A 25,239-nucleotide genomic window follows, 5' to 3' on the forward strand; every position below is an offset into this window, starting at 1 on the left:
TTTTCTTTCTTTGGTTATTTCTAAACCGGTAAACATTTGTTACGGATTGTGAACCTACCCACCGGGAGGTTTACAAAATTAATTGGTTATTGATTCCCGTTTAATTATCGGTTATCATTCCTCTAACCAAAATTTACAATTTTTCAAACCAAACTAAAATCAGATCCAAAATTTTGAATTTAAAACAAGCTAAACTAACTGAAATACCTAAATTTAACCGGAATATCTAAGTTTTACCAAACTTATTCAGAATTTAACCAAAGTTAATCAGAATTCAACCAAAAACCAAATAAATGTTGGTTTATTATTATTATTTTTTTTTGTAAAATGAGCTAACCAAAAAAAAAAAAAATCTTAAACAGATAAATCAAACTAACTGAATACATATGCCTTCAAAAGAATTTTTTTTTTTTAAATAGGGTAGGTAGAAAAAGACTATTTTCTCTACCTTCTCTCTAAAAAGAGAACAAAACCTTAGGCGCCGCTAGTCTTAACTCCCTGTGTCTCTCCGCCGTCAGCTCCGATGGTGTGAGAGGCTATGAAGCACGGGGACGGCAATTCATAGCCGTCTCACGTACCCGTTACGTTTCCGAGACGGGGACACGGCCGGGACGGCGAGAAAACGTTTCCGTGACGTTTCTCTATTATAACTCCAATATTTTAATTACCTAATGGTTACTGCTCGTGGTTATATCAAATGTTCTCTGTTTTGTTAACTCTATGATCGTGTCTATATGTTCTTTGCTCTGTTTTTTAGTTTATGGTTGTGAATTTATGTTCTTTGCTCTACTTTTACGTTGAAATTTATAGTTTGACTTGTTTATAGTTTAAACTTATAGATATTATATATTTTTTTATACACATATATATGCCGTACCCGTATCTTTACATTTTTAGTTTTGCCGTTTCTCGTCCCCGATTCCGTCCCCGTTTCTGTCCCCGTATCCGTCTCGGTGCTACATAGGTGAGAGGCCTCTCGCCTCTGCCTGTTTTGCTTCTGCGAATCGAAAGTCTAAACCTTTATACCAGTGGTGATTGGTTTGGCGTCAGAGGAGTAAGGAGGCTTGGGTGGCTCTCCGGTGGCTTGAGGACGGCTCTGGTTGCTCCCGTTATCTCTATCTCTCCTCTTGGCGTATCGTGCTCTCGAAGGTGGTGTTTGACGCTGCGTGTGGAGTGGTGGCCCTGAAGTCGCGTGTGTGGGGCGGAGTCTTGTGGGCTGTGGAGGAAGCTCGCCGGATGTCGCCTTAGGTCGTAGATCTGCTTGGGGACTATGGATCTGCCCCCGTAGGAGTTCTCTCGGCTATGGTTGGCGTTCGTGCTCCTGGAGTTTTCTTGCAGGGGAGCTCTTCTTGTCAAAGTGGCGGTGGCACGTCTGTTTTGGTATCTAGGGTTTTCAGCCCCCATTTGGGCCTTTCTTGCCCTTGGGTTTTTCCTGCAATTTTTGGTCTGGTTTGGGTTAATAGAAATATTGTTTTGGTTTGGGCTGTAGATTCAAGCTCAATATGGGTCTCTGTAAGGGTGTTTTATATAAACCCAAAGAATACAAAAAAAAAATTTAATAGAAAGCCAGTTTCAAATTTTTTTTTTTAAAGAAATTGGACGGAGAGCTTGTGGTCAAGGGGTAAGGTGAAGGGCTTGGGATGTCACCACATTTCAGGTTCGATCCACCTTCCATGTGAAAGATACCTAACATAAAGTATTTGATAGTAATTTTCTTTTTTTTTTAAAATCCAAAATGAAAGATAATTAAATATATATATATATATAATTATTATTTTTTTATTATATAAAGCTTGGTTCTTCAAAGTTGACAATTTTTTTTACAGCAAAAATATCATTGGTCCATAGGGGTCAATGAGAGGTTGAGGAATGTGTTTGACGCGAAGGCGAAAGTGTGCTTGTTGGACACGGTCTCCAACCGGAAGGGTGACTGGATCGTGAAGGGGGTATGAGCGTGGCAAACCCGCTGAGCTCACCACGGATGTGTGGGATGGCCTCATCCGTTATTGGCGGGATCCTGAGTCCATCAGAATCGCCCAGTCTTGCTCTGCCTCCCGTAACATGGTAGATGAGCACGGCCATGGGCCGATGCTTCACTCTACGGGCCAAAAACTCCACACCGGTGTCCGTTTGAAAATGATAATTAAATATTTTATTTAATTAATTTTTTAATATATATGTATATATATATATATATGTATATTCTAACTTTCTTAAATGTTTTTAGGCCAAAGAGATGGGACAACTCCCGTCTCTAATGCAACTTTACAAGAGCACTCACAAGAATAAGGCGGGCCGATTTCTAGATGGCAAGTCCGAGCAAATCTTCAACGACTTGGTTGCTCAGGTTGACGACCGCCAGATCCAGCTGACCCAGCAATCCACCGACAGACTACCCGTCACCTTATCCACACTTGAGGTGGATAAGATTTACGAGGAGGTAAATTTTTAAAAATTTTAATTTTTTTATTATTCATTTAATTTAACTTTAAATTTTTATTAACAATATTTATTTTTTGTTTTTAAGGTTGTCCCTAAGAAAAAGGGACGTACGTTGGGGATTGGTTCCGTCAACGATGTTCCGAGAGCGACATCGTCTTATGGTCAGACACGGGAAGATGAAGTCACTTAGCTGCGTAAAGAGTCCACTCAGCTGCGTAATGAGTTGGACTCGACACGATATGCATTCACAGCTCGTGTGGGTGGACTCGAGGGCTTCTTGGACGTTGTAACGACCACAAATCCGGAATGGGAGTCCTTGTTGAGGAACATGCGACGATAAAATCCCATTCCAGGCGAGTCATCATCCGACACACATGCCGATGCAGATGTAGAGAGGAGGAGTGATAATTCTACCAGACGATGAACGACTCTTAGTTCTTTTTTTTTGGTTGTTGTATTATAAATTCAAAACTTATTTATATATAAAATTTTTTGGTATTGATTTAAAAAATAATAATTTTATTAATAAATTAAATAATTTTAATTATTTTTTAATTATATTTTTAAATTCTGTAAAATAAAAAACGAAGTAAATTCGTAGCTAATTTACGACTTTTTTACGTGGAAAGTTTACGAGGAAATGACGAGGAAGGATAAACGAGTATTTTACGAGGAAACTTTTACGAGGAAATGACGAGAAAAGATAAACGAGTATTTTATGATGAATACTTTCGAGGTATTTACGTGTACTTTACGAGGAAATACTTTCGAGATATTTACGTGTAGTTTACGGGCAACACCTTTCGAGGTATTTACGAGGAAATATAGCGATCTCCTTACGTGGAATATTTACGTTGTCTTGTACTTCGTCTTTACGACAAAATCTTTTCCTCGCTAACTTACGACGAATTGGCGAGGAAATATGCGTTACGACGAACGAGTAACGTCGAAACGTATTTCCTCGCTAATTCCCCGTAAAGCCTCTTTTACGATGAACTCACGAGGAATACCCCGTCGTTGATCTTTTGTTTTCTTATACTGTATTGTGGTCAGGCCGAACAATCGGGCCGTTTGATCTCTTTTTGGGCCAATCCGATGCGCTTATGTGGTGCTGAGCGAAAGGCTGAGCCGTAGTGGTTATTTGTTCGGGAGCCGCTAACTTAAACCGGCGTCTTAGATTTTGTGGAGGGATCCGACTCCGACAACGACTCTCTTTGCACATTGTCTCCCACCACAATAACAGTGACATTAGAAACTTTAAGTCTCTAAGTTTCAATAAAAAGAAACTTTAAGTCTCTAACAATTATGATTTAATGAATAACTATGGTATTCAAACATAAGATAATAAACGCGTGTGTTTTAGAGAAATTATCAACAAATATAAAAAATAACTTGTTCCATTTAAATGTAATGACCAATCTTTTCTAGTTTTTTCTTTCCAAATTATATAAATATCATGCAAGTGGAAAATCATCTAACTAACATATTAAAAATGAATAGAAATATGATTTTTTTTAACGTTTGGATCTTCATTAGTTTTTTTGTAACTTAGAAAAGAAAAACTATATTCATTGAGAATTGATGCAATACATATTAGAACATAGGATTATTAAAAAATTAAATTGTTTGCAATCTTTTGAAAATTAAGTGTCTTCAAACATGTTTTCCCTAAAGAGGTATCTAGACCAGTCCACCTTGCCATGTTTACATGATCCAGCTCCCAAGTACAAAACCTTCTACATCTTTTAATCAATGATCCAAACCAGCCGTTTATCAGTAGTTTTGATTTATAAAACCTTCCATCATATGCATTTCAACCAATGACTACTCTTCTTTTGATAAACCAAATACTCTATACTTTCCCAAACACAAGCTAAATCGGTAAATGTCTAAGCAATTTCAGACCTAACTAATTTCTTCTAACTATTAAAATCATTAAATTTGTTTTTTTTTTCTTATTTGAGTTTCTTCTGAGGTAAAGTACTTTTTATATGTTTAATATTTAATAAATTATTTGATTATTTAAATTAAGTAACCTTTTCTCACACAAATAAAAACAGCAAATAAATTAATTCACTCAATAAAAAAAATCATAGATACACAACCATTAAAACAGACCTCCATGTTGACAAAAAAAAAAACAGATCTCCATAACTTGAATACCCTTCATTTTTCTTCTCGTTTTTTAAAGTCAAACTTCGATTTCCCCTCCAATTTTTGTCGAATTTTGTCATTTTCTTTAACAATAAACTTACTGTTAAGCAAAAAAAAAAAACACTTAAGAAACGAAAGTATGACGGCGCATATAATAATGTAGAGTCTAACTGATAACCTTCACAAGAATATTGGAAACAAATAAAAAAGAAACAGAAAAGAATAAAATTATTAGAATAGTGAAGAAAAATGATTCTTTATCATATTTAGTGAGAAATAAATTTATTCAATATTTTTTGACAATAAAAAGAATAAAAAAATAGAAAAAAAACTATTCCTTTTGAATGGTAATTTTTTTGGAAATGTTAAGAAATACTTTGTTCTTCTTCGTTTTTTGGTCACTAATCAAACCCATAATAATATTTATTATTAACCATGCTTTATGCATTAACAATAAAATAAAAATAAAATGAAAAATGTAAAAATAAATAAACAAAGCAAGAAAAGATCTGCAGGACCGATCCTTATTTGAGTGTGAAGAAGTCTCTCTACCTTTTCCAATTGGGAGAAAACCAAAAAAAGAAAGCAACCACCGTCCGTCGGGGTCGTGAGAAAAGTCTCGTTTTTTATAGACCGACCAACTAACTGCTCTCTCTCTACCTTTCCTCGAAAATTCCCGTCCCCTTCAAAAACCAATATTCACAAGCCTTCTTTGAACACCCCCAATCTCCGGATCTACAAAATTGATTGATTGATTAGTTCTCTAGGATGATAATTCCGCATGACTGTTGATTTCTCGTTCCGTGTTTTCCGATTTAGGGTTTGTTTTCCCCCCGGATTAGGGTTTTTTTTCGTGATGGGTGATGAGGGTTCAGTGTTTGCCGTGAGAGATGATTTTGATGGTGGTTTCAAGTTTGAAGACGACGATAAGGATCTCACTATTGACATCGAAATGATTTATCGGATTCTAGATGAGAAGCCCGATTCTGCTGAGGTAGGGAGCTTGAGAATTTTGAAAATTACACGAAATTAATTCAGACTTCAATTGCATTACAAACATCTACTTTGTATTTTTATTTGAATGCTGATAAATAGTTTTTGAATTGTAGATGGTGTAGTGGCTTTTTTTTTAAAAAAAATATTGAAACTAAACTTTTGAGTGACTTTCTTTAGGGTAGCCAAGATAATTCATCTCCAGCTGCTTCTTCTCCTGGCGAGCTCAAGAATTCACACTTGCAAAATGGTTAGTTGCTCTAAATCATATCAACTGAATGGTGTTTTGCTACTTCTATATTTAATGACTTTTTTTTTATTTATTTATTTAGGAACTCAGATGGTTGATGATTGGTTACCTTCTCGGGATTCATATAACTTGACATTTGATGACCATGTGAAAGTTGCCCCTGGCCTTAGTCCTTCACCTGCTCGTACTTGCTCTGCAAGTCTTAAAGATTGGTTTCCAGTGAGCCAGGATGGGCATCCTGTAGCTCAATCTGAGATGACTAGTAGTGTATCTTCTGGTTCCATGGACAGATACAATACTTGTTTCTCTGACCATGCTGGCAACGTCTCCTTCCCTCCCCTGAACTGTAACGTTGACACTCTATCCAATCACGATGACGTGATAACTGATTCCAAATGTATGCACTTTATCTTCTAAAAATTTCATCTACATGTTGTTAATTTCCATATTCCTCATTGATGTTACATCATATCATATGGCAGTGACGTCGTGCAGCCCCACAACGTTTTTCGAGGAAGTTCCTGGATATGGAGATGCTCATAATTCCTCTACCATGACTGGTTTTGTTGCGAGTCCAACACTCTCAGCGACGGTGCCGATAACAGTATCTCTTCTGCACAAAATTGCTACAACACAAGTGCATCATCATCAGAACATACCCCCAATTTTGCCTTTCAGTTCTTTCCCAATAAAGAAGAAGCTGTGAATGATGCTGATAGTGGAGTGAGTGAGTGTGAGTCGGATGATGCCAGCCGGATGATTTTTGATAGACACGGGAGAGTAGATAGCGGATCTTTAGACAGGAAATCTGTTGTTGATTTATCCGGTGCCAGAGGGATCGGTTTCAAGTGTGAAAGTAATCCTTCATTTTCTCTTCCCTGCGGCAAACCTTACAATGATTTTGACAGTCACTTAGCTGATGGTAAATCTGCCCGTGTGAAGGTTAAGACAGAGGCTGAATCAGAGAAAGTGGTTTACAGTTCAGTTCGGAAGGAAGAAAGTATTATGGACCCCGTTTATGCACCAGGGGAAACTAGCCATTGGTGGTCTGGTGCATCTGGCTGTACAGTGTCCTATCAAACATATATTGAAGAAGGATTCGCATTTATGGCACAGCAAACTAGTTTCCCTAGTAAAGACAGTGGCAACTCCAATAAATTTTATGATTCAAATGCATGTTTGCAATATGTTGCAGCAGATCCGAGCCCAGCGACACAGATCAATGGGTATTTAAACTCTCCGACACAACAAGGAAACCAAGAACATATTCAAGCAAGGAGCAGTGATTATAATTTCTCAAACGGAAGCTTTGAATCAGTTCAAATTGTTTCTTCAGAATATATATCTGACAGTGATGATGATTCTGACGTCTGCATAATAGAAACTAATGGTCAATCTGCAAACCCATATCGACCTCTAGCTATGAAAAGTCCGGTGATTTCTTCACAATATTCTTCTAGTGCTCATACTTTTAATCAACCTGGAGGCACGAGACTCCAGTCAAACAAAGAAAATATGATCTATCAAGCTGCATTGCAGGTTAGCAGCTATTGATTCTGTTTGACTCTCACAAGCACCGACTATATATTTATTTCTGTTAAAAATATGTTCTGCAACTCTGCACATGATTTAGCTGAGAATGTTTTATGTATTGAGGTTCCTGATGGTCTTCTGTTATTTGGATGTGTTGCAAGATTTCAATTAATGACAGTTCCGTATTAGCCTTTATTCTTGGTTTAACCTCAGACTCATTAGGTCTACTGACATTGTCTGATATGACAGGATCTCTCTCTTCCTAATGCTGAAGCAAGTCTTCCTGACGGTGTCTTGGCAGTTCCGCTTATGAGACATCAGGTATGTACGAAACTATCAAAATTCAAACACTCCCTGTAGATGTCCAAAAAAGCACGCTGAGAAATTAATGGCCTCGTGTACTTTCTGAACGTACTGTATGTTTACTTGTGGAAATTTGGCCCAGAAATGAGGAATGGAATACTATTCAGTTGATAGGATTTTTCAGCTTGAAGGTTATTTGTTTTTGTTAATGATAGTAGATATACTTACTTTGACTCTTTCATAATTCTTACTCGACAGCGAATTGCATTGTCATGGATGGCCAATAAGGAGACAACTGGCTCACCTTGTTCGGGAGGAATTCTTGTAGATGATCAGGTTATTGTCTTTTGTTGTGACCTTTTTCATGTCAGTGGTTAACAAACATGAAGCTAAAATTCTGTCAAGTTTCTTAATGTTTTCCTTTGTATCTTGGTTTAATTTTCTTTTGCAGGGACTTGGGAAGACAATTTCCACCATAGCACTCATACTAAAGGAACGGTCTACACCTTCCCGAGCATGTGAAGAGAGTATCAAGAAAGAATTTTTTGACTTAGAAAGCGAGGGTGGAGAATGTGCGTCCTCAAAACCCAATGGAAGGAGCAAGGAAGTTGTTGGAAATTGTGTGGGTAAGGTGAAGGGGAGGCCAGATGCTGGAAAGCTTGTTGTCTGTCCCACTAGTGTTATGCGACAGTGGGGTGATGAATTGCGCAAGAAGGTTACTAGTGAAGCGAATCTCTCTGTACTTGTATACCATGGGTCCGGCAGAACAAAGGATCCTCATGAGTTGGCAAAATATGATGTTGTGGTTACCGCATATTCTATCGTGAGCATGGAAGTGCCAAAGCAGCCTCTTGTTGATGACGAGGATGAAGAGAAGGATGATGTACGTAACGGTGAAGGTGCAGCTGCTGGCCTTTGCCCAAACAAGAAAAGGAAATATCCTCCCGATTCTCAAAAGAAGAGCTCAAAGAAGAAGAAACGTCTTGATCGCGCATCGGTTGAGGCTCAGTCGGGCGCTCTTGCAAAAGTTTCCTGGTTCAGAGTTGTTCTGGATGATGCACAGAGCATTAAAAATCACAAGACCCAAGTTGCAAGAGCATGCTGGGGCCTTCGTGCTAAACGGAGGTGGTGTTTGTCTGGTACTCCAATCCAGAATTCAATCGATGATCTCTACAGCTACTTCCGGTTTCTCAAATATGATCCTTATTCTTCTTACGTTTTATTCTGTAACTCAATTAAGAACCCTGTAGCTAAGATCCCGGTGAAAGGATATCAGAAGCTGCAGGCTATCCTTAAAACAGTGATGCTTCGCCGAACTAAAGGTCAGTCTACTGCTGATATTGAAGCCAAATTGCTTTAATTTTCATCTAAGGTTGTCTTTTATGGGTTTTAACTGGTTAACACATTAGGTTCACTTATTGACGGGAAACCCATAATCTCTTTACTTCCTAAGTCTATTGAGTTGAGAAAAGTTGAATTCACTAAGGAGGAACGTGATTTCTACTCCAACTTGGAGCACACATCTCGTGATCACTTCCAGGTATGTTTGTTTACTATGTATGTCCCTATGTGGAGGGTGGACTACGTTTTTGTTTGCTTATAAGTTTTCGCAATATACCATGAGTTGTGTGTTGTTATGCTCTTAAAATTTTATTTACCCATATCAATGTTTGAAGTTTTCTATTCTTTTATCAGGAATATAAAGAAGCCGGGACAGTAAAGCAAAATTATGTAAATATTTTGTTGATGCTCTTGCGTCTTCGCCAAGCTTGTGATCACCCTCTTCTCGTTAAAGGTGAATACATTTTTACTTGGGAATCCTCGCTCGGATTAGCTAAGAAGGAGAATTTATCAGAAGCTTCATTGCAAATTTGTGGTATCTGCAATGTAAGATTCTTTTGTCTAGTTAATTATCAGACTACTTGTTTTCTCCTTTTTTATTTCCTGTTGAATGTGAAAGGGAAGTCCTGAAGCATGAGTGAATGTTAAAAATCAAAATGCAGATCCTTGAGTTGTTATCTTATCTCTTGCTGTCAAACCATACTATAGATATCTCGACTAGTTTTTAATCTATCTCTCTACTTTACCTGCAGGATTCACCTGAGGATGCTGTTGTGTCAGTCTGTGGTCACGTTTTCTGTAAGCAGTGCTTTTATGAGTGCCTTACGGGCGATAATAATATATGCCCGAATGTAAACTGCAATAGCAGACTTGCTACTGTGCCTTCCATGCATGATAGTGCCTCATCAGTTGTTCATGTCGAGACTGTTGACCCTTGTTCTGAAGGTCTTCCATATGAGTCATCTAAAATCAAGGCTGCTCTGGAGATCTTACAGTCACTTGCTAGACCACAGGATTCGACATATATGAATCAGATCTCTCAAAAATCAGGGGACTCGAATCTTTCTGTAATTCCAGTTAAGGTTGTTGGAGAAAAGGCCATTTGTTTTTCTCAGTGGACAAAGATGCTGGACCTACTTGAAGCTTCTCTTATAAGATCGGGTATTCAATATAGAAGGCTCGATGGAACAATGTCAGTTGCTGCTCGAGATAAAGTAGTGCAAGATTTCAACACTCTGCCTGAGGTATATACATTGCAGTTAATGAAATCTTGAAGATTTGGGTTGGCTTGTTTGTTATGATATGCCAAGACATATGATATGTTGATTGATTGAATTTGTAGGTTACTGTAATGATCAAGTCACTCAAGGCTGCTAGTCTCGGACTGAACATGGTAGCAGCGTGTCATGTTCTAATGCTAGACTTGTGGTGGAACCAAACAACCGAGGATCAGGCTCTTGATAGAGCACATCGCATAGGACAGACACGACCAGTAACAGTGGTTCGATTCACAGTAAAAGATACAGTGGAAGATCACATATTAGCCCTTCAGGTATGTGGAATTGGTTGACTTGGTTCTCTTTTATTTCTCAGTAAGCCTTTCAAGACATTTCTCGCAATTGATCTCTGAACAAGTTTTGTCAATGCAGCAAAAGAAGAGAATGATGGTGGCCTCTGCATTTGGTGAAGATGAAAAGGGAAGCAGACAGTCTCATCTCACCGTGGAGGACTTGAACTATCTGTTTATGGCAGATTAATGAGAGCTCTTTTCGGCTAGTGCGTGGGTACATATGATAGGTTCTTTCTTTTGTCTTTGTGCAGTTTATGGAGGAGGAAACTCTTGGTTTAACTGACTACAGGTATGGGAATATGGAAATAGAAAAAACTGAATTTGATTGGTTACGATTCTATTTAGACTTTTAGGTATTGCAATGAAGACATTAAGAGTCTTTTGCTTTTGAATCACTCATTGTAAGAGTACATATTGATTGGTCCGTCAGGTTAATGATAGCTTCTTTTTTTTTGTCACTGAATGATAGCTTTTACTTCTTTTCTCGTTCATTGCTATTAGTAGTTTTCACAAATTGTTTTTAAAAATTTCTGTTTTAGGCAAATAGAAGTTAGATATAGATGGAGTTTTAGCGGATCTGATAAAAACATGTTTAAGCATTTTAAACAGGACATGTCTTTATTGCTAATTGGCAAAAATTATTAATCAGATTAGGATTTGAATAACTGTTTCCAGTTTACATATAACTAAGATTGTCAACCCATACCAAAAAGCAATGCACTAGAAAACGATTGCTAATAATTTTGATAAATTTATGTGTAGACATACTTTTACTTGGACATATAACATGTTGGCATACTTTGGCCATGTGCAATACTTTTCCTTGCTCTATTGTTTCAATTTCCCCTAGAACCAGAACCAGCTTGGTTACTCATTAAAAAATATAAAAAGTAATATTTCTTTGGTATTCTAGTTACACATTAAAAACATAAAAATCGCATCATTTTCTCAGGACAACACCTCTTTCACCCGAAGGCTTCTCTTTCACACGAACCCTAAAACCATAGATTCTCACCTTCACAACTGTCAAAATATGAAAATCAAGAATTCTTAACTGGGTTTCAACAAAGTTGTCTGATCTTCTTTAAGGTATGACGAATCTGAGCCTACCTCTTCCATTTTAATTCTGAACCTCCGGTAGTGATTGACGGAGATCCCCTTTCGTCGCAGCGGAGGCCGCCGTATAAAAATCCTGAAAGACGATCCATGACCGTATCACCTTTAATCATTTTCATCTGCTATTCATGACCACACCGACTCTATCCACATCTCCCCTTTTCGAAGGTCATATCCTCTAACCATTGGATCCACATCTCCATAACCTACACTATCACTACTACCACTGTTCAAAAATTTCATATTGCTTGACCAGTTTTATGCGTTCACATCTATCAATCAATTCAAATCAAACATATATAACCATAAAACTACTTGACCATTACCACAAAACTACTTGACCACAAATCTTGGTCACGTCAACAATTTGCAGATACATATATTTTCAGTATAATATTAAAATTAAAAATATATATATCAAATTGGATGAGAATAAAAAATTACAATTTATTATATCAAATAAATTAGCTATATATATTTCAACAACAAAAAATTAACAGAACAAAAATAGAAGGGTAAAGTAATATACTAATAACACAGCAAAAAAAGTATGAAACTAAACAATTTTCTACCTTCCAGTTCGGTCAGCTTTAATTGTCCACCAGAAGGGCTTTATGTGAAGAGAAATAATTAAAGTAAGGAAAAAAGTACTCCTCAGTTTCAAAGTATGTGAACATGTAAAAAAACATAGAAAAGTAACCTGATACGTAAACAACTCTACTTTTTTTTGCTGTACTATTAGTATATTATTTTACCCTTCCATTTTTGTTCTGTTATTTTACACACTTTCCATGTGGTGTTTGACAGATATACCTTTCAACGGGAAATCGGCTAATTCATGCATCAACAGCGCGCTCCGGTCCCGATCAGTACATTAACATGTCCGCTGTGCGAAAACATACATCAACACATTATTTATTCAAATTTCATACATCAACACCCAAACAATAGTCTTATCATACATTTATTGTGTTTCCGTTAGTTTATCGTTTACAGTGTCTTACGTGGAGTTAACGTGTGATTACGTGGTTTTAAAGGATAATTACGGTGGATATATTACAGAAACATTAATTTCCGACCAAAAAAAATTACAGAAACATTAATAGAAAACGGCGTCGTTTTGACGTTTTCAGAAACAAAAAAACATCTTCTTCCTCATTGAACCCTAAACCGCGACAGAAAGAAAAGAGTAGAAGTCTGAGAGAGAGAATCACGAATGTCGAGCTCATCGAACCCTAAGTCCTCCTATGGTACATGTAACAGTCACAATTTAGTCTCCAATGAAGTTTTAGGTGTATTTCTAGGTTGTTTAATTGAGTTCGGATTGAGCAGCCATGAGCACAAACTGGAGCCGCAGGAAAGAAAGAGAAAGAGGGTTTCCTAGATTTTGTAAGAAATGTGGAGCAGGCTTTGTGATCTATACTTCAAAAACCATCAAGAACCCATGAAGACTTTTCCATGGCTGTCCTAATGGTAGTGAAGAGGTAAAAAAAAATATTGTCTCTGTTCCATGGCTGTCTGATTTGAGTTGGTTTTATTTAGCTAAAGTGAATGATTTTCTTGTGTAGGATAAAAATCATCTGTTTAAATGGACATATGAAGCAGCTGTAGAAGAAATTGAGGATATGAAAAGCTTGTTTGATGAAAAGTTCGGCCATTTCGAGCTTCAAAATCAGAGATGCGAAGATCTAATAAAAAGCTATGACAAAAAGATTGAAGATTTGACTGATGCTTTAACTGGATTTGGGAATGAGATAAAAGAGATGAAAGAGTTGGTTCATGGGTATGAGAAAGATGTGAAGACCTTGAAAAAGATGGTAATTTGTGGAGTTGGAATGATGATTGGGTATTACTATTTTGCTATGTAGTTATGTGGAAGACTGGAATGAATGTGCTTGTCGGATTGTTTGTTTTTTGCTATTTTCGGATTGTTGGTTTTTCCAAGTGTTAACGGCTTGTATTATGAATTTGTCTTGTAATATGATATTCGGATTGTTGATTTTTAAGATTATCTACTGTCTTGAATCACAAAATAGTCAAAACATAAGAAGTTTTGAAACACAAGATTGTCATAACATAATAAGTTTTAGATTTAGATATAACAACATCATAAGTCACACATAAAGAAGCCGATAAAAGTCTAAAACACCCAAAACCAACATTTTCTTTACTAAGCCGCTTCCTAAATACACCTAAAGCACCAAAAACTATCATCAAACTTTAGGTTGCCTTGTTCTTGAAAATACATGAGAACCTAAAAAAGAACCAAAAAGAGGGTTGTTACAAGATTCTCACATTTTTTTGTTTATGATGACTGAATTGTGATTAGAAGAAGAAACCTGAAGTTAGTCATGTTTGCATTGGCTGACTTGGTCCTGGAGCTTCACCTTGGTCAAATGACATTGACTCACTTTGTGATGGGTGTTTCTTCTTCCTCGGATAAACCTTCCTCGGCTTGTTAGGGACTCCATCATACTTACAATGCAGCGCATTATGCCCAGCCATACCACATCGATAACAATGAATCACCTTCAAGTGCCTAGATACTTTTTTTCCTTTAGTAGGAGACTCGTAAATTCCTTTCTTCCTTTTCTGTGGATTCTTCTTTCTACCTTTGTCATTGTCTCTAGGTGGCGGGTCAAGTTCAGGACCAGTAGCTTCCTTCCAGAATTTCATCCCTTCAACAGGAGAGATAGGGTTGCTATACTGCTTTTTCCAAGTAGTGGTCAAGTAACAATCGGCCACATAATCCTCCGCTTTTAATTTTTTATCCACAAAGACCTTCAGTGCATGCGGATACGGAATCCCTGTGACATCCCACATTCTGCAAGTACATGTTCTGCTCTCGATATTGACCGAGTAAGATACTGATTTTTCAGACACTTCAGAAACACCATTTGGGCCAGGAGTGCGTTTCTTACACCATTTGCTGCGTTCTTCGTCTTCAGCAGCTATTGTGTTTGAAATCAGTGTAAAACCATCACCATCTTCAAGGTTCAAGTCGGTTTTCAATAGTTGAATGAACCATTTCCAGTTGTCAGCGCTCTCAACGTCAACAACTCCCCACGCAACAAGATAAATTTGGTTGTTCGCATCTCTTCCTACTGCTGCAAGCAGTTGTCCAGCTGATGATGACTTCAAAAAACAACCATCGATCCCAAAAATAGGGCGACAGTGAGCTCGCCATATTGTCCTAAGTGCTTCGAAGCAGACATAAAATTTATCAAAGATTTCAACTCCATCCTCTCTAGTTGTCGTGACCAGATCAACTGTAGAACCCGGATTCGATCTGTGATAATCAAATGTTAGTTCACATAATACTCTTAATAAACAAAACAAGTCACCAAGAAAACTTACATAAGATTTTGCTCTTTGTAGTCATTCATCCTTGCAAATTGTTGATCAAACTCATCGTTTATCATATCTAGTGCTTTCTTCCTCGCCTTCCGAGCAATATCATGCAGGACTGTTAATCTGTAGCGGTCTTGGATGATGTCTTGGATGATCCTCGGCGACAACTTCATATCATTTCTAACCTTGTTTATCAGTAGCTCAGCAATAACTTGGTCAGTTAGTAATCTGCAATACCCGTCAGGGGTACAAGAGTGTTTTTCTTGATATGTTTTCACCATATACTTCTGCACTGATTTCTCGAGTGAACAATATATTCTCCAGCCACACGGAATATCACCCACTACAGCACATCTTCCCTCCTTAATTTCATTTCCCCATCTCGTATATTTGACATTCCAGCCTCCTAACAACACATATTCCAACACAGCTTCCTTGAACTCGGTAATACTCTCAAAAACTTGCATGATCTTCAACTCTCCACTTCCTCTTCTCCATCTCTCATACTCACGACCGATATTTTCTTCCTCATCATCCGAGTTTGGAGGAGTATCTCTAAGAGCTTCATTATCCTCTGCCTCATCGACAAACTCAGCAACAATTGCTTCCACACATTCTTGACCATTTTTTTTTGATTTGACTCTGCCTCATTCTCACAGCCTCTGTTTGCATTCTCCTCATCCTCACTGTGAGCATTTTCGTGCTCCATATACAACTCAATGAGATTATTCCATGGCGCAACCCTACACAAGTTCTGAAAATTTTTCCCTCCATCACATAAGACATTCAGATCACTCATGTCTTCGTATGGCAGCTTGTACCAAATTTTTTGCTTATACATATCTACTATTTCAGCTGAAATAAGGCCGCTAAACAAACGGTGAGGCACAGATTGTAGATAATGGCTTCTCCCTCCTACATAGCAAGTTGCTCCTTCTTTTTGTTCAAACCTCCCCTCATAGTTTACAATGAAAGTGACGTCGATATCACCACTGAAAAATTACAAAACAACATCAGTTTGACATAAGAACACAAAACAACTTCATTGACACATATAATCGAACACCTTATGTGCATTATATGTTTTCACAGCTTATTACAATTAATCTCGACTACTCTTGTTCCCAACACTCTAATAGTGTGAATTTAACATTGTTAACATGAATTTCTCAACTCGTGATTCACAATTCCTAATTTATATGAGTTTCAGACACATTCCAATGTTGGTGATTTAGAAAGAGAGGTACCTCATCTTGGAGATCTCAAGCTGATGTCACTCTGGTCTTTCCTATGATTATTTATTTAGCTTTCGATTTCTTCTGGTTATATCTTCTGATTTCTCACCAAATTCTCTTATGTTCTATCATGAACCTAGTTGCCTATGTCGAAAGGGAAAGAGAAACAATTTCTTTTTGTTTTATTGGGAATTAGAAAACGACGTCGTCTCATTAAAGGTTTATTTTTATTATTTTCTAAAATTAATATAGTGGCAATATATTATAGAAAAGCCACGTAATTAGTTTAAAACGAACAGCTCAGCTTCCGTCACGGCTCAATAACGGAAAATGGGTGTATGTATGATTAGACTATTGTTTGGGTGTTGATGTATGAAATTTGAAAAAATAATGTGTTGATGTATATTTTCGCACAGCTAACATGTTAATGTACTGATCGGGACCGGAGCGCTCTGTTGATGCATGAATTAGCCAATTTCCCATCTTTCAACTATGTACACACTTCACCAAAACATTTATTACTATTCTTTTTATTGATTTATATTTTGAATTTTAAAATATAAAATCAAAAGCGGAGGAGGTGGTGGAGAGGACGAGTGAGATGGTGGAGGAAGGGTGTACAACGCCGAGAAGCACCAAGTATAGGATTCCGATGTCGTTGGTTTGTCATCTGCCGCCGCGGAAAAAATTAATGGTGATTAGGAACTCTTATTTAGCCGCCTGATCTTGAGACCCTGTTCTATTCGCATCTTCGACGAGAAGCATGCGCTTAGATTTGATTCGATCGAGAGTTTAGTTTGGATTTATTGTGTTTTTGTAGATACATGTTTCCCATTTCAGTGTAGTATTGTTGCTTTCGGAGACTAGATTTTAGTCTTCGTTTTCCCTTTTGTGTATCGAATTGGAGTTTTACTATATGCAAAAATGAGATTCTTAGAAAAAAATGTATAAACAAAAGCACTTTTCCAATTGTGTTGTGAAATCCCTAACCCCATTATCTCTCGCCCCCAAAGAAAACAATTCAATACAATTGATTTTGTGAACACCCAAAAAAATCCAAACTTCTTTGTGATAATTTGCTCCGTCAAACACACCTATTGGTAAGAACCAACAAGCCCTCAAGACTCAAACAAATTCTGACATGCAAAAAGAACCAGGAGATGGAGATGGAAAACGTGAGAATGGGGGTTACGAAGGTAGCAGTGGTTATTGGAGTAGATGTTGTGGTGGTTATGGATACGGAAGTAGATACAGTGGTGGTGGAGGTGGAGGTGAATGCAGAGGTGGATACATCGGTGGTGTTGGATACAATGGAGGTGGAAGACTTGACGATGGGGGATACAGTGGCGGAGGTCATGATGGTGGTAGATACTGGAGTACATGTGAACTACTACACTTAACTGTAGGGCATAATGGTCAAAAAATTTCTTTGGTTTCATGAATTGTATGTTAAAAGCAGAATGTGTCTATTTATGCAGTAAAAAAGACAAAAATGTCTTGTTAAATAACTCATTCTTTCTTTCCTCGTTGACTGTCACATGTCAACTCATGATTGGATGTTGGTATTGCTCCAGCATAACTAATAGACAAGTCTTAATTTCGCCATGTGTCCCTATTCTATATTAAATATATCAATTATTCCTTTTTTTAAAAAAATCTTGAAAAGATTTGCTTCAAAATGACTTCTCTGGATTTTTTTGCTGAATATCAAAGAGAAACTCCTATGTTACTTCGGATTTATACTTTCTCATCAGTTTAATAAGAGCCATTGTAACAACTTTTCCTTGATGTTGAACCGTCTTTATGTCCAATGTAATATGTTTCGTTGCAGAAAGTATCAACCAACATAGATGGTAGTTGATTTATAGAAGTGAAATTATCAATAACCCATTTGTTGGAGATGGATCCTAAGACAAAGTCAAGTACACTGAACTCGATCCATTTGGTCAAGAAATGGTCAAAGGTTATGTTGATTTTGAGACGAAAGCAAAGTAGTTGGCTATAAAAAAAGATAATACCGAAGACAAGAAAACATTATTAACAAGCACACACTTCTTGTTACACGATTAGAGTTCATAATTTATCTTGTTCTTGCCGAGTTGATCATCTTTTCACAGAAACTTAGTCTTTTCTTTTGTAATTCGTCTCTTGATCAATCAATAAACGCATTTCAAATGATTCACCATCGAATTCGTGTAAACATCTAGTTCATGCCAAATTCAGATTAACCAATTTGCGCCGCCTGTGGGGGAATTAGAAAGCAATGATAAGAAATATTAAATATGAACCGGTGACTATCTTACCTGCATAAGCAGAACACTTATGGCTATAGATAACTCCAACATGATGGAGATGATGAAAAATAAGATGGAACGTCTTGCTAAACAAGACACAGCATACAAAGCAACTAATGAGTGCCTTAACGTCATCAGTGCTGCCATTGCACCATCTACTTCCAATGACACCTATCCTAAGACAACAAGAAGATAACTCTTTTGAATCGATAACCCTACAATTTAGGTAGCTGATCATGAAACAAACAAGTAGATTGACGTACTTCAGAGCACAATGCATGTTATCACTTCAAGAATATATAAAGTAACAAGCTTGGCTCCCGAGTTCAATCGTGTCTTTTCTACACCCTTATAAACCCCTTTACCAAAAAATCACTAACATTAAGATCCACCATACGGACAAGCTAAGGATCCCATTCTTCTCAGGAGACTCCATTCCTAGCGATCATATGAATGCGTTCAGCATAGCCAATCATACTACGAGGAGAAGGATGCCATATACTGTAAGCTGTTTGTAGAAAACCTCGACGGACCGGCACTGACCTGGTTCTCTGGATTGTCCGAGGTCTCCATCGATAACTTCAGCGACCTATCAAAAGAGTTCTTCAAACATTACTATATGTTCATCTGACAAGGAGTTTAAGAAACCGATCTATGAAAGGCGTCTCAAGGTCTTAAAGAAGGGCTCTGGGAATTCATTGAGAAATTCAAGAAACTATTTTCCAAAGTGCACGTTTCAGACGTCACATCAATAGAAGCTCTGTGCAATGCACCTTGGATAAATTCCCCTTTTCGAGCCAACCTGTACATCAAGAAAACCATGACACTAGAGGATGCCCTTCATTGTGCAAACAATTTTATCAATATGGAAGATGACAAAGATTCTTTCATAATAAAATATAACGCGACGAAGATGCAAGTAGAGAAATCAGCTGATGCTTATCAGGAACCTAGACAACATACTTCCTACGACGAAAAGGATAAGAAGATAATTGTCTACTCCATCACCGAGAACCGGAAACTTGATTCTCAGCTATAGTAGCACCTGATAGACCGTGGAACCTTTGGGATGCACTTGTAGACGGACCAACCCTTCAGACCTACAATGGGACCAAATTCTGCAATTATCATAAGGCAAACGAACACGATACCAAAGAATGAAAGCAACTTCAAGATGCACTAATGGCAGCATTTACCAACGGGAAAGTGATTCCCAAACCGCTAAACATATCTGATAAAAAAAAAAGAGCTAGAGCAAAAGCATAGACAAAAACATCAAAAGTGTCAGGATCAGTCTCAAGAAAAACCCCCAAAGACGAAGAAGGAGCAGCCCTACCTTTGTCGCATGAGGATCCGACTTCTGACAAAGAAAGAACATGCATCATGCGACACATCAACATGGTAATATCTGAACCATCTTCATCATAGTTGAAGATGGTCCGACTAAAAAAGAGTTTGACCTCCAGGTATCTTTTTATGAGGAGGACACCGCTGATGTCAATACAACGCATAATAGTCCTCTGATGGTGGAGCTCGCATCGGTAATTTCAAAGTCCCTAGAGTCATCATCAACACCATCAACTCGGTTGTTTTAATTTTCAAAGAAGACCAGACAGCTTTGTTGAAACCCAGTTAAGAATTCTTGATTTTCATATTTTGACGGTGGTGAAGGTGAGAATCTATGGTTTTAGGGTTCGTGTGATAGAGAAGCCTTCGGGTGAAAGAGGTGCTGTCCTGAGAAAATGATGGGTTTTTTATGTTTTTAATGTATAACTAGGATACCAAAGAAATATTACTTTTTATATTTTTTTAATGAGTAACCAAGTTGGTTCTGGTTCTAGGGGCAATTGAGACAATAGAGCAAGAAAAGGTATTGCACATGGCCAAAGTATGCCAACGTGTTATATGTCCAAGTAAAAGTATGTCTACACGTAAATTTATCAAAAAAGTATGAAACAAAACTAAACTACTTTCTACCTTCCAGTTCGGTCAGCTTTAATTGTCCACCAGAAGGGCTTTATGGGAAGGGAAATAGTTAAAGTATGGGAAAAAGTACTCCTCAGTTTCAAAGTATGTGAACATGCAAGAAAACATAGAAAAGTAACCTGATACGTAAACATCTCAAACATTCATGTCATTGAATGACACAATAAGACTTTCTATTTGGTACACACTTTCCATGTGGTGTTTGACAGATATATCTTTCAACCATGTACACACTTCACCAAAACATTTATTACAATACTTTTTATTGATTTATATTTTGAATTTTAAAATATAAAATCAAAAGCGGAGGAGGTGGTGGAGAGGACGAGTGAGATGGTGGATGAAGGGTGTACAACGCCGAGAAGCACCAAGTATAGGATTCCGATGTCGTTGGTTTGTCCTCTGCCGCCAAGGAAGAAATCAATGGTGGTGGGGAACTGTTACTTTAGCCGCCTGATCTGGAGACCCTTTTCTATTCGCATCTTCGATGAGATGCATGCGCTTAGATTTGATTCGATCTAGGGTTTGGTTTGGATTTATTGTGTTTTTGTAGATACATGTTTCCCATTTCAGTGTAGTATTTTTGCTCTCGGAGACTAGATTTTAGTCTTCGTTTTCCCTTTTGTGTATCGAATTGGAGTTTTACTATATGAAAAAATGAGATTCTTAGAAAAAAAAATGTAAAAACAAAAGCACTTTTCCAATTGTGTTGTGAAATTCTTAACCCCATTATCTCTCGTCCCCAAAGAAAACAATTCAATACAATTGATTTTGTGAACACCCAAAAAAATCCAATCTTCTTTGTGATAATTTGGTTCGTCAAACACACCTATTGGTAAGAACCAAGAAGCCCTCAAGACTCAAACAGATTCTGACATGCAAAAAGAACCAGGAGATGGAGATGGAAAACATGAGAATGGGGGTTACGAAGGTAGCAGTGTTTATTGGAGTAGATGTTGTGGTGGTTATGGATACGGAAGTGGATACAGTGGTGGTGGAGGTGGAGGTGAATGCAGAGGTGGATACATCGGTGGTGTTGGATACAATGGAGGTGGAAGGCTTGACGGTGGGGGATACAGTGGCGGAGGTCGTGATGGTGGTGGATATTGGAGTACATGTGAACTACTACACTTAACTGTAGGGCATAATGGTCAAAATATTTCTTTGGTTTCATGAATTGTATGTTAAAAGCAAAATGTGTCTATTTATGCAGTAAAAAAGACAAAAATGTCTTATTAAATAACTCATTCTTTCTTTCCTCGTTGACTGTCACATGTCAACTCATGATTGGATGTTGGTATTGCTTCAGCGTAACTAATAGACAAGTCTTATTTCTGCCATGTGTCCCTATTCTATTTTAAATATATCAACTATTCCTTTTTTTAAGAAATCTTGAAAAGATTTGCTTCAAAATGACTTCTCTGGATTTTTTGGCTGAATATCAAAGAGAAACTCCTATGTTACTTCGGATTTATATTTTCTCATCAGTTTAATAAGAACCATTGTAACAACTTTTCCTTGATGTTGAACCATCTTTATGTCCAATGTAATATGTTTCGTTGCAGAGAGCATCAACCAACATAGATGGTAGCTGATTTATAGAAGTGAAATTATCAATAACCCATTTGTTGGAGATGGATCCTAAGACAAAGTCAAGTACACTGAACTCGATCCATTTGGTCAAGAAGTGGTCAAAGGTTATGTTTATTTTGAGACGAAAGCAAAATAGTTGGCTATAAAAAAAGAGAATACCGAAGACAAGAAAACATTATTAACAAACACACACTTGTTGTTACAAGATTAGAGTTCATAATTTATCTTGTTCTTGCCGAGTTGATCATCTTTTCACAGAAACTTAGTCTTTTCTTTTGTAATTCGTCTCTTGATCAATCAATAAACGCCTTTCAAATGATTCACCATCGAATTCGTGTAAACCTCTAGTTCATGCCAAATTCAGATTAACCAATTTGCGCCGCCTGTGGGGGAATTAGAAAGCAATGACAAGAAATATTAAATATGAACCGGTGACTATCTTACTTGCATAAGAAGAACACTTATGGCTATAGATAACTCCAACATGATGGAGATGATGAAAAATATGATGGAACGTCTTGGTAAACAAGATGCAGCATACAAAGCAACTAATGAGTGCCTTAATGTCATCAGTGCTGCCATTGCACCATCTGCTTCCAATGACACCTATCCTAAGACAACAAGAAGACAACTCTTTCGAATCGATAACCCTACAATTCAGGTAGCTGATCATGAAACAAACAAGTAGATTGCCGTACTTCAGAGCACAATGCATGTTATCACTTCAAGAATATGTAAAGTAACAAGCTTGGCTCCCGAGTTCAAACGTGTCTTTTCTACACCCTTATAAACCCCTTTACCAAAAAACCCCAAACATTAAGATCCACCATACGGACAAGCTAAGGATCCCATTCTTCTCAGGAGACTCCATTCCTAGCGATCATATGAATGCGTTCAGCAAGCTGATATACCTTGGATTTGACTCGTTTTCATCCATGGTATATAAGTGTTTTACTATATATATATATCTATGTTTTCTACTCTTCTAGGTATGTTTTCATGTTCAGGTGCATTTCGGAGTAAAGCTATGACTTTGGAGAATTTTGGAGCTTAAAGGACATTTCACCCGAGCTGACCATGTAGAGGTCGACGAGAGGAAGAACAATCGATCGATGTGCATCCTGTGCTGTCGATCGACACCAAGAGATGCCTCGACAGATGAAGATTAATATCGATCGATGTACACAAGTACCATCGATCGATGTCGAGACATTGGACACGCGACATTTTGGATCCAGCGGACTTAAAACCCAAGGCCAAGCTAAATTACGAAAATGCCCTGACGAGTTTTTAACCTAGTAGATTCTATACTGCCTAAGTGTTTTGACGGCAGAGAGAGCTTTTTGTTACAGTTTTATTTTGAGAGAGAAGATAGAGTTTTGGAGCGAAGATCACTTGTGATTGGAACTCCTTGTTTCCATTTCCTTTCATCTATACTATGAATTTCTATTTCTTCATTGTTATGAAGTGCTTTGCTATGTCTGAGTAGTTCAATTATTAGATCCAGGGTTCAGATAGGTTTGTGGGATTAGCCCCAAACTATTGATCTGCCTTGTTGTGATATTCATGATAGATTTGTATTCATTGCTTGTTTTAGCCTTGCTAACTAGAACTTGATCATAGGATTGCATACTCAAGCACCCTTGTTATCCCATCCTGACATCTATCTATCATATTAGGACTGCTAGAGAGGGCTAACCGCCAATTTAGTATCTTAATAGGGTGATACCACTCAAATTACCCTAAGGAGTGTTACTCTCATCAAAAGAGGTTCAGATGTAGTACTTAGAGATCAAATCCACAAGGAGCTAGGGTACAATTAAATCTAGTTTTTATTAATTTTAAGAGTTGTAAATGTTTAAATGAAATAACAATAGTAACAAGCGAAGTAAATAGTAAATGTAACTTGGTTGGAAATGATATTAGATGTAGGGCCACTATTCAGGTGTTGGAGATTATAATATCTATAGATGCCTATTTGTTGCTTGCATGATATGTTAGAGCTCAATCGCTTAACTCAGTGATTAGCTGTCGCATGTTTCACTGGTTAACAAGCTAGATCTCGTGTCTCAACGGTTAGTATGTTGACAACGAGAGAGTGTCGATCGATGGTCCTATTGGGACATCGACCGATACACCTTTGCCTACGTCGACCGATAGTCAGTTGAGGACATCGACCGACGGGTTCTAGCCAGGCCTATGCGCGAGTATGATATGCACTATTATGATACTAAATTGGCGGTTAACCCTCTCTAGCAGTCCTAATATGATAGATAGATGTCATGATGGGATAACAAGGGTGCTTGAGTATGCAATCCTATGATCAAGTTCTAGTTAGCTAGGCTAAAACAAGCAATGAATACAAATCTATCATGAATATCACAACAAGGCAGATCTATAGTTTGGGGCTAATCCCACAAACCTATTTGAATCCTGGATCTAATAATTGAACTACTCAGACATAGTAAAACAATTCATAACAATGAAGTAATGGGAATTCATAGAATAAATGAAAAGAAATGGAAACAAGGAGTTCCAATCACAAGTGATCTTCTCTCCAAAACTCTCTCTTCTCTCTCAAAATAAAACTGTAACAAAAAAAACTCCTCTGCCGTCAAAACACTTAGGCAGTATATAATCTACTAGGTTAAAAACTCGTCAGGGCATTTTCGTAATTTGGCTTGGCCTTGGGTTTTAAGTCTGCTGAATCCAAAATGTCGCGTGTCTGATTTCTCGACATCGATCGATGGTACTTGTGTACATCGATCAATATTATCTTCATCTGTCGAGGCATCTCCTGGTGTCGATCGATAGCACTGGATGCGCATCGATCGATTGTTCTTCCTCTCGTCGGCCTCTACATGGTCTGCTCGGGTGAAATGTCCTTTAAGCTCCAAAATGCTCCAAAGTCATAGCTTTACTCCGAAATGCACCTGAACCTGAAAACATACCTAGAAGAGTAGAAAACATAGATATATATATAGTAAAACACTTATATACCATGGATGAAAACATGTCAAATCCAAGGTATATCAACTTCCCCAGACTTACCCTTTTGCTTGTCCTCAAGCAAAACAT

The 25,239-nt window shown here is 37.6% G+C and overlaps 2 protein-coding genes and 1 pseudogene across 6 annotated transcripts; 2 read left to right on the forward strand and 1 right to left on the reverse strand.

Moving 5' to 3' along the window:
• Positions 1–218: 218 nt before the first annotated feature.
• On the forward strand, positions 219–11,044 carry LOC103849633 (helicase-like transcription factor CHR28). Of its 3 annotated transcripts, none has more exons than XM_033287882.1 (12): positions 219–5,590; positions 5,770–5,839; positions 5,922–6,236; positions 6,322–7,378; positions 7,622–7,693; positions 7,934–8,011; positions 8,127–8,997; positions 9,085–9,215; positions 9,371–9,562; positions 9,769–10,260; positions 10,359–10,568; positions 10,666–11,044. In XM_033287882.1, the coding sequence occupies exons 4-12, from the start codon at positions 6,596–6,598 to the stop codon at positions 10,771–10,773; spliced, it is 2,937 nt and encodes a 978-aa protein (XP_033143773.1). In that variant the 5' UTR covers positions 219–5,590; positions 5,770–5,839; positions 5,922–6,236; positions 6,322–6,595; the 3' UTR covers positions 10,774–11,044. The 3 variants fall into 3 exon arrangements, with proteins under 3 accessions (XP_033143773.1, XP_033143774.1, XP_033143775.1); XM_033287883.1 differs by having other exon boundaries at positions 6,335–7,378; XM_033287884.1 differs by having other exon boundaries at positions 5,775–5,839.
• On the reverse strand, positions 11,045–16,865 carry LOC103849663. 3 transcript variants are annotated; one of them, XM_033287886.1, is made up of 3 exons: positions 16,301–16,865; positions 15,060–16,045; positions 11,045–14,991 (listed from the first exon to the last, which is right to left on the reverse strand). In XM_033287886.1, the coding sequence occupies exons 2-3, from the start codon at positions 15,518–15,520 to the stop codon at positions 14,052–14,054; spliced, it is 1,401 nt and encodes a 466-aa protein (XP_033143777.1). In that variant the 5' UTR covers positions 15,521–16,045; positions 16,301–16,865; the 3' UTR covers positions 11,045–14,051. The 3 variants fall into 3 exon arrangements, with proteins under 3 accessions (XP_033143777.1, XP_033143776.1, XP_018511598.1); XM_018656082.2 differs by having other exon boundaries at positions 11,066–13,956; positions 14,042–14,991; positions 15,060–16,865; XM_033287885.1 differs by having other exon boundaries at positions 15,060–16,865.
• On the forward strand, positions 16,619–19,831 carry LOC103849662 (annotated as a pseudogene).
• Positions 19,832–25,239: the final 5,408 nt, after the last annotated feature.

This window comes from Brassica rapa, chromosome A03, assembly GCF_000309985.2.
Source record: "Brassica rapa cultivar Chiifu-401-42 chromosome A03, CAAS_Brap_v3.01, whole genome shotgun sequence".
Taxonomy (NCBI): Eukaryota; Viridiplantae; Streptophyta; class Magnoliopsida; order Brassicales; family Brassicaceae; genus Brassica; species Brassica rapa.

Bases quoted from the DNA above. Each gene is read 5' to 3' on its own strand.
- LOC103849633 (XM_033287882.1), top strand. From the start codon at position 6,596: ATGATTTTTGATAGACACGGGAGAGTAGATAGCGGATCTTTAGACAGG. The intron at 7,379-7,621 runs GTTAGCAGCTAT...CTGATATGACAG, and splicing joins TCTATCAAGCTGCATTGCAG to GATCTCTCTCTTCCTAATGC. The intron at 8,998-9,084 runs GTCAGTCTACTG...TTAACACATTAG, and splicing joins GATGCTTCGCCGAACTAAAG to GTTCACTTATTGACGGGAAA.
- LOC103849663 (XM_033287886.1), bottom strand. From the start codon at position 15,520: ATGCAAGTTTTTGAGAGTATTACCGAGTTCAAGGAAGCTGTGTTGGAA. The intron at 14,992-15,059 runs GTAAGTTTTCTT...TGATTATCACAG, and splicing joins TACAAAGAGCAAAATCTTAT to ATCGAATCCGGGTTCTACAG.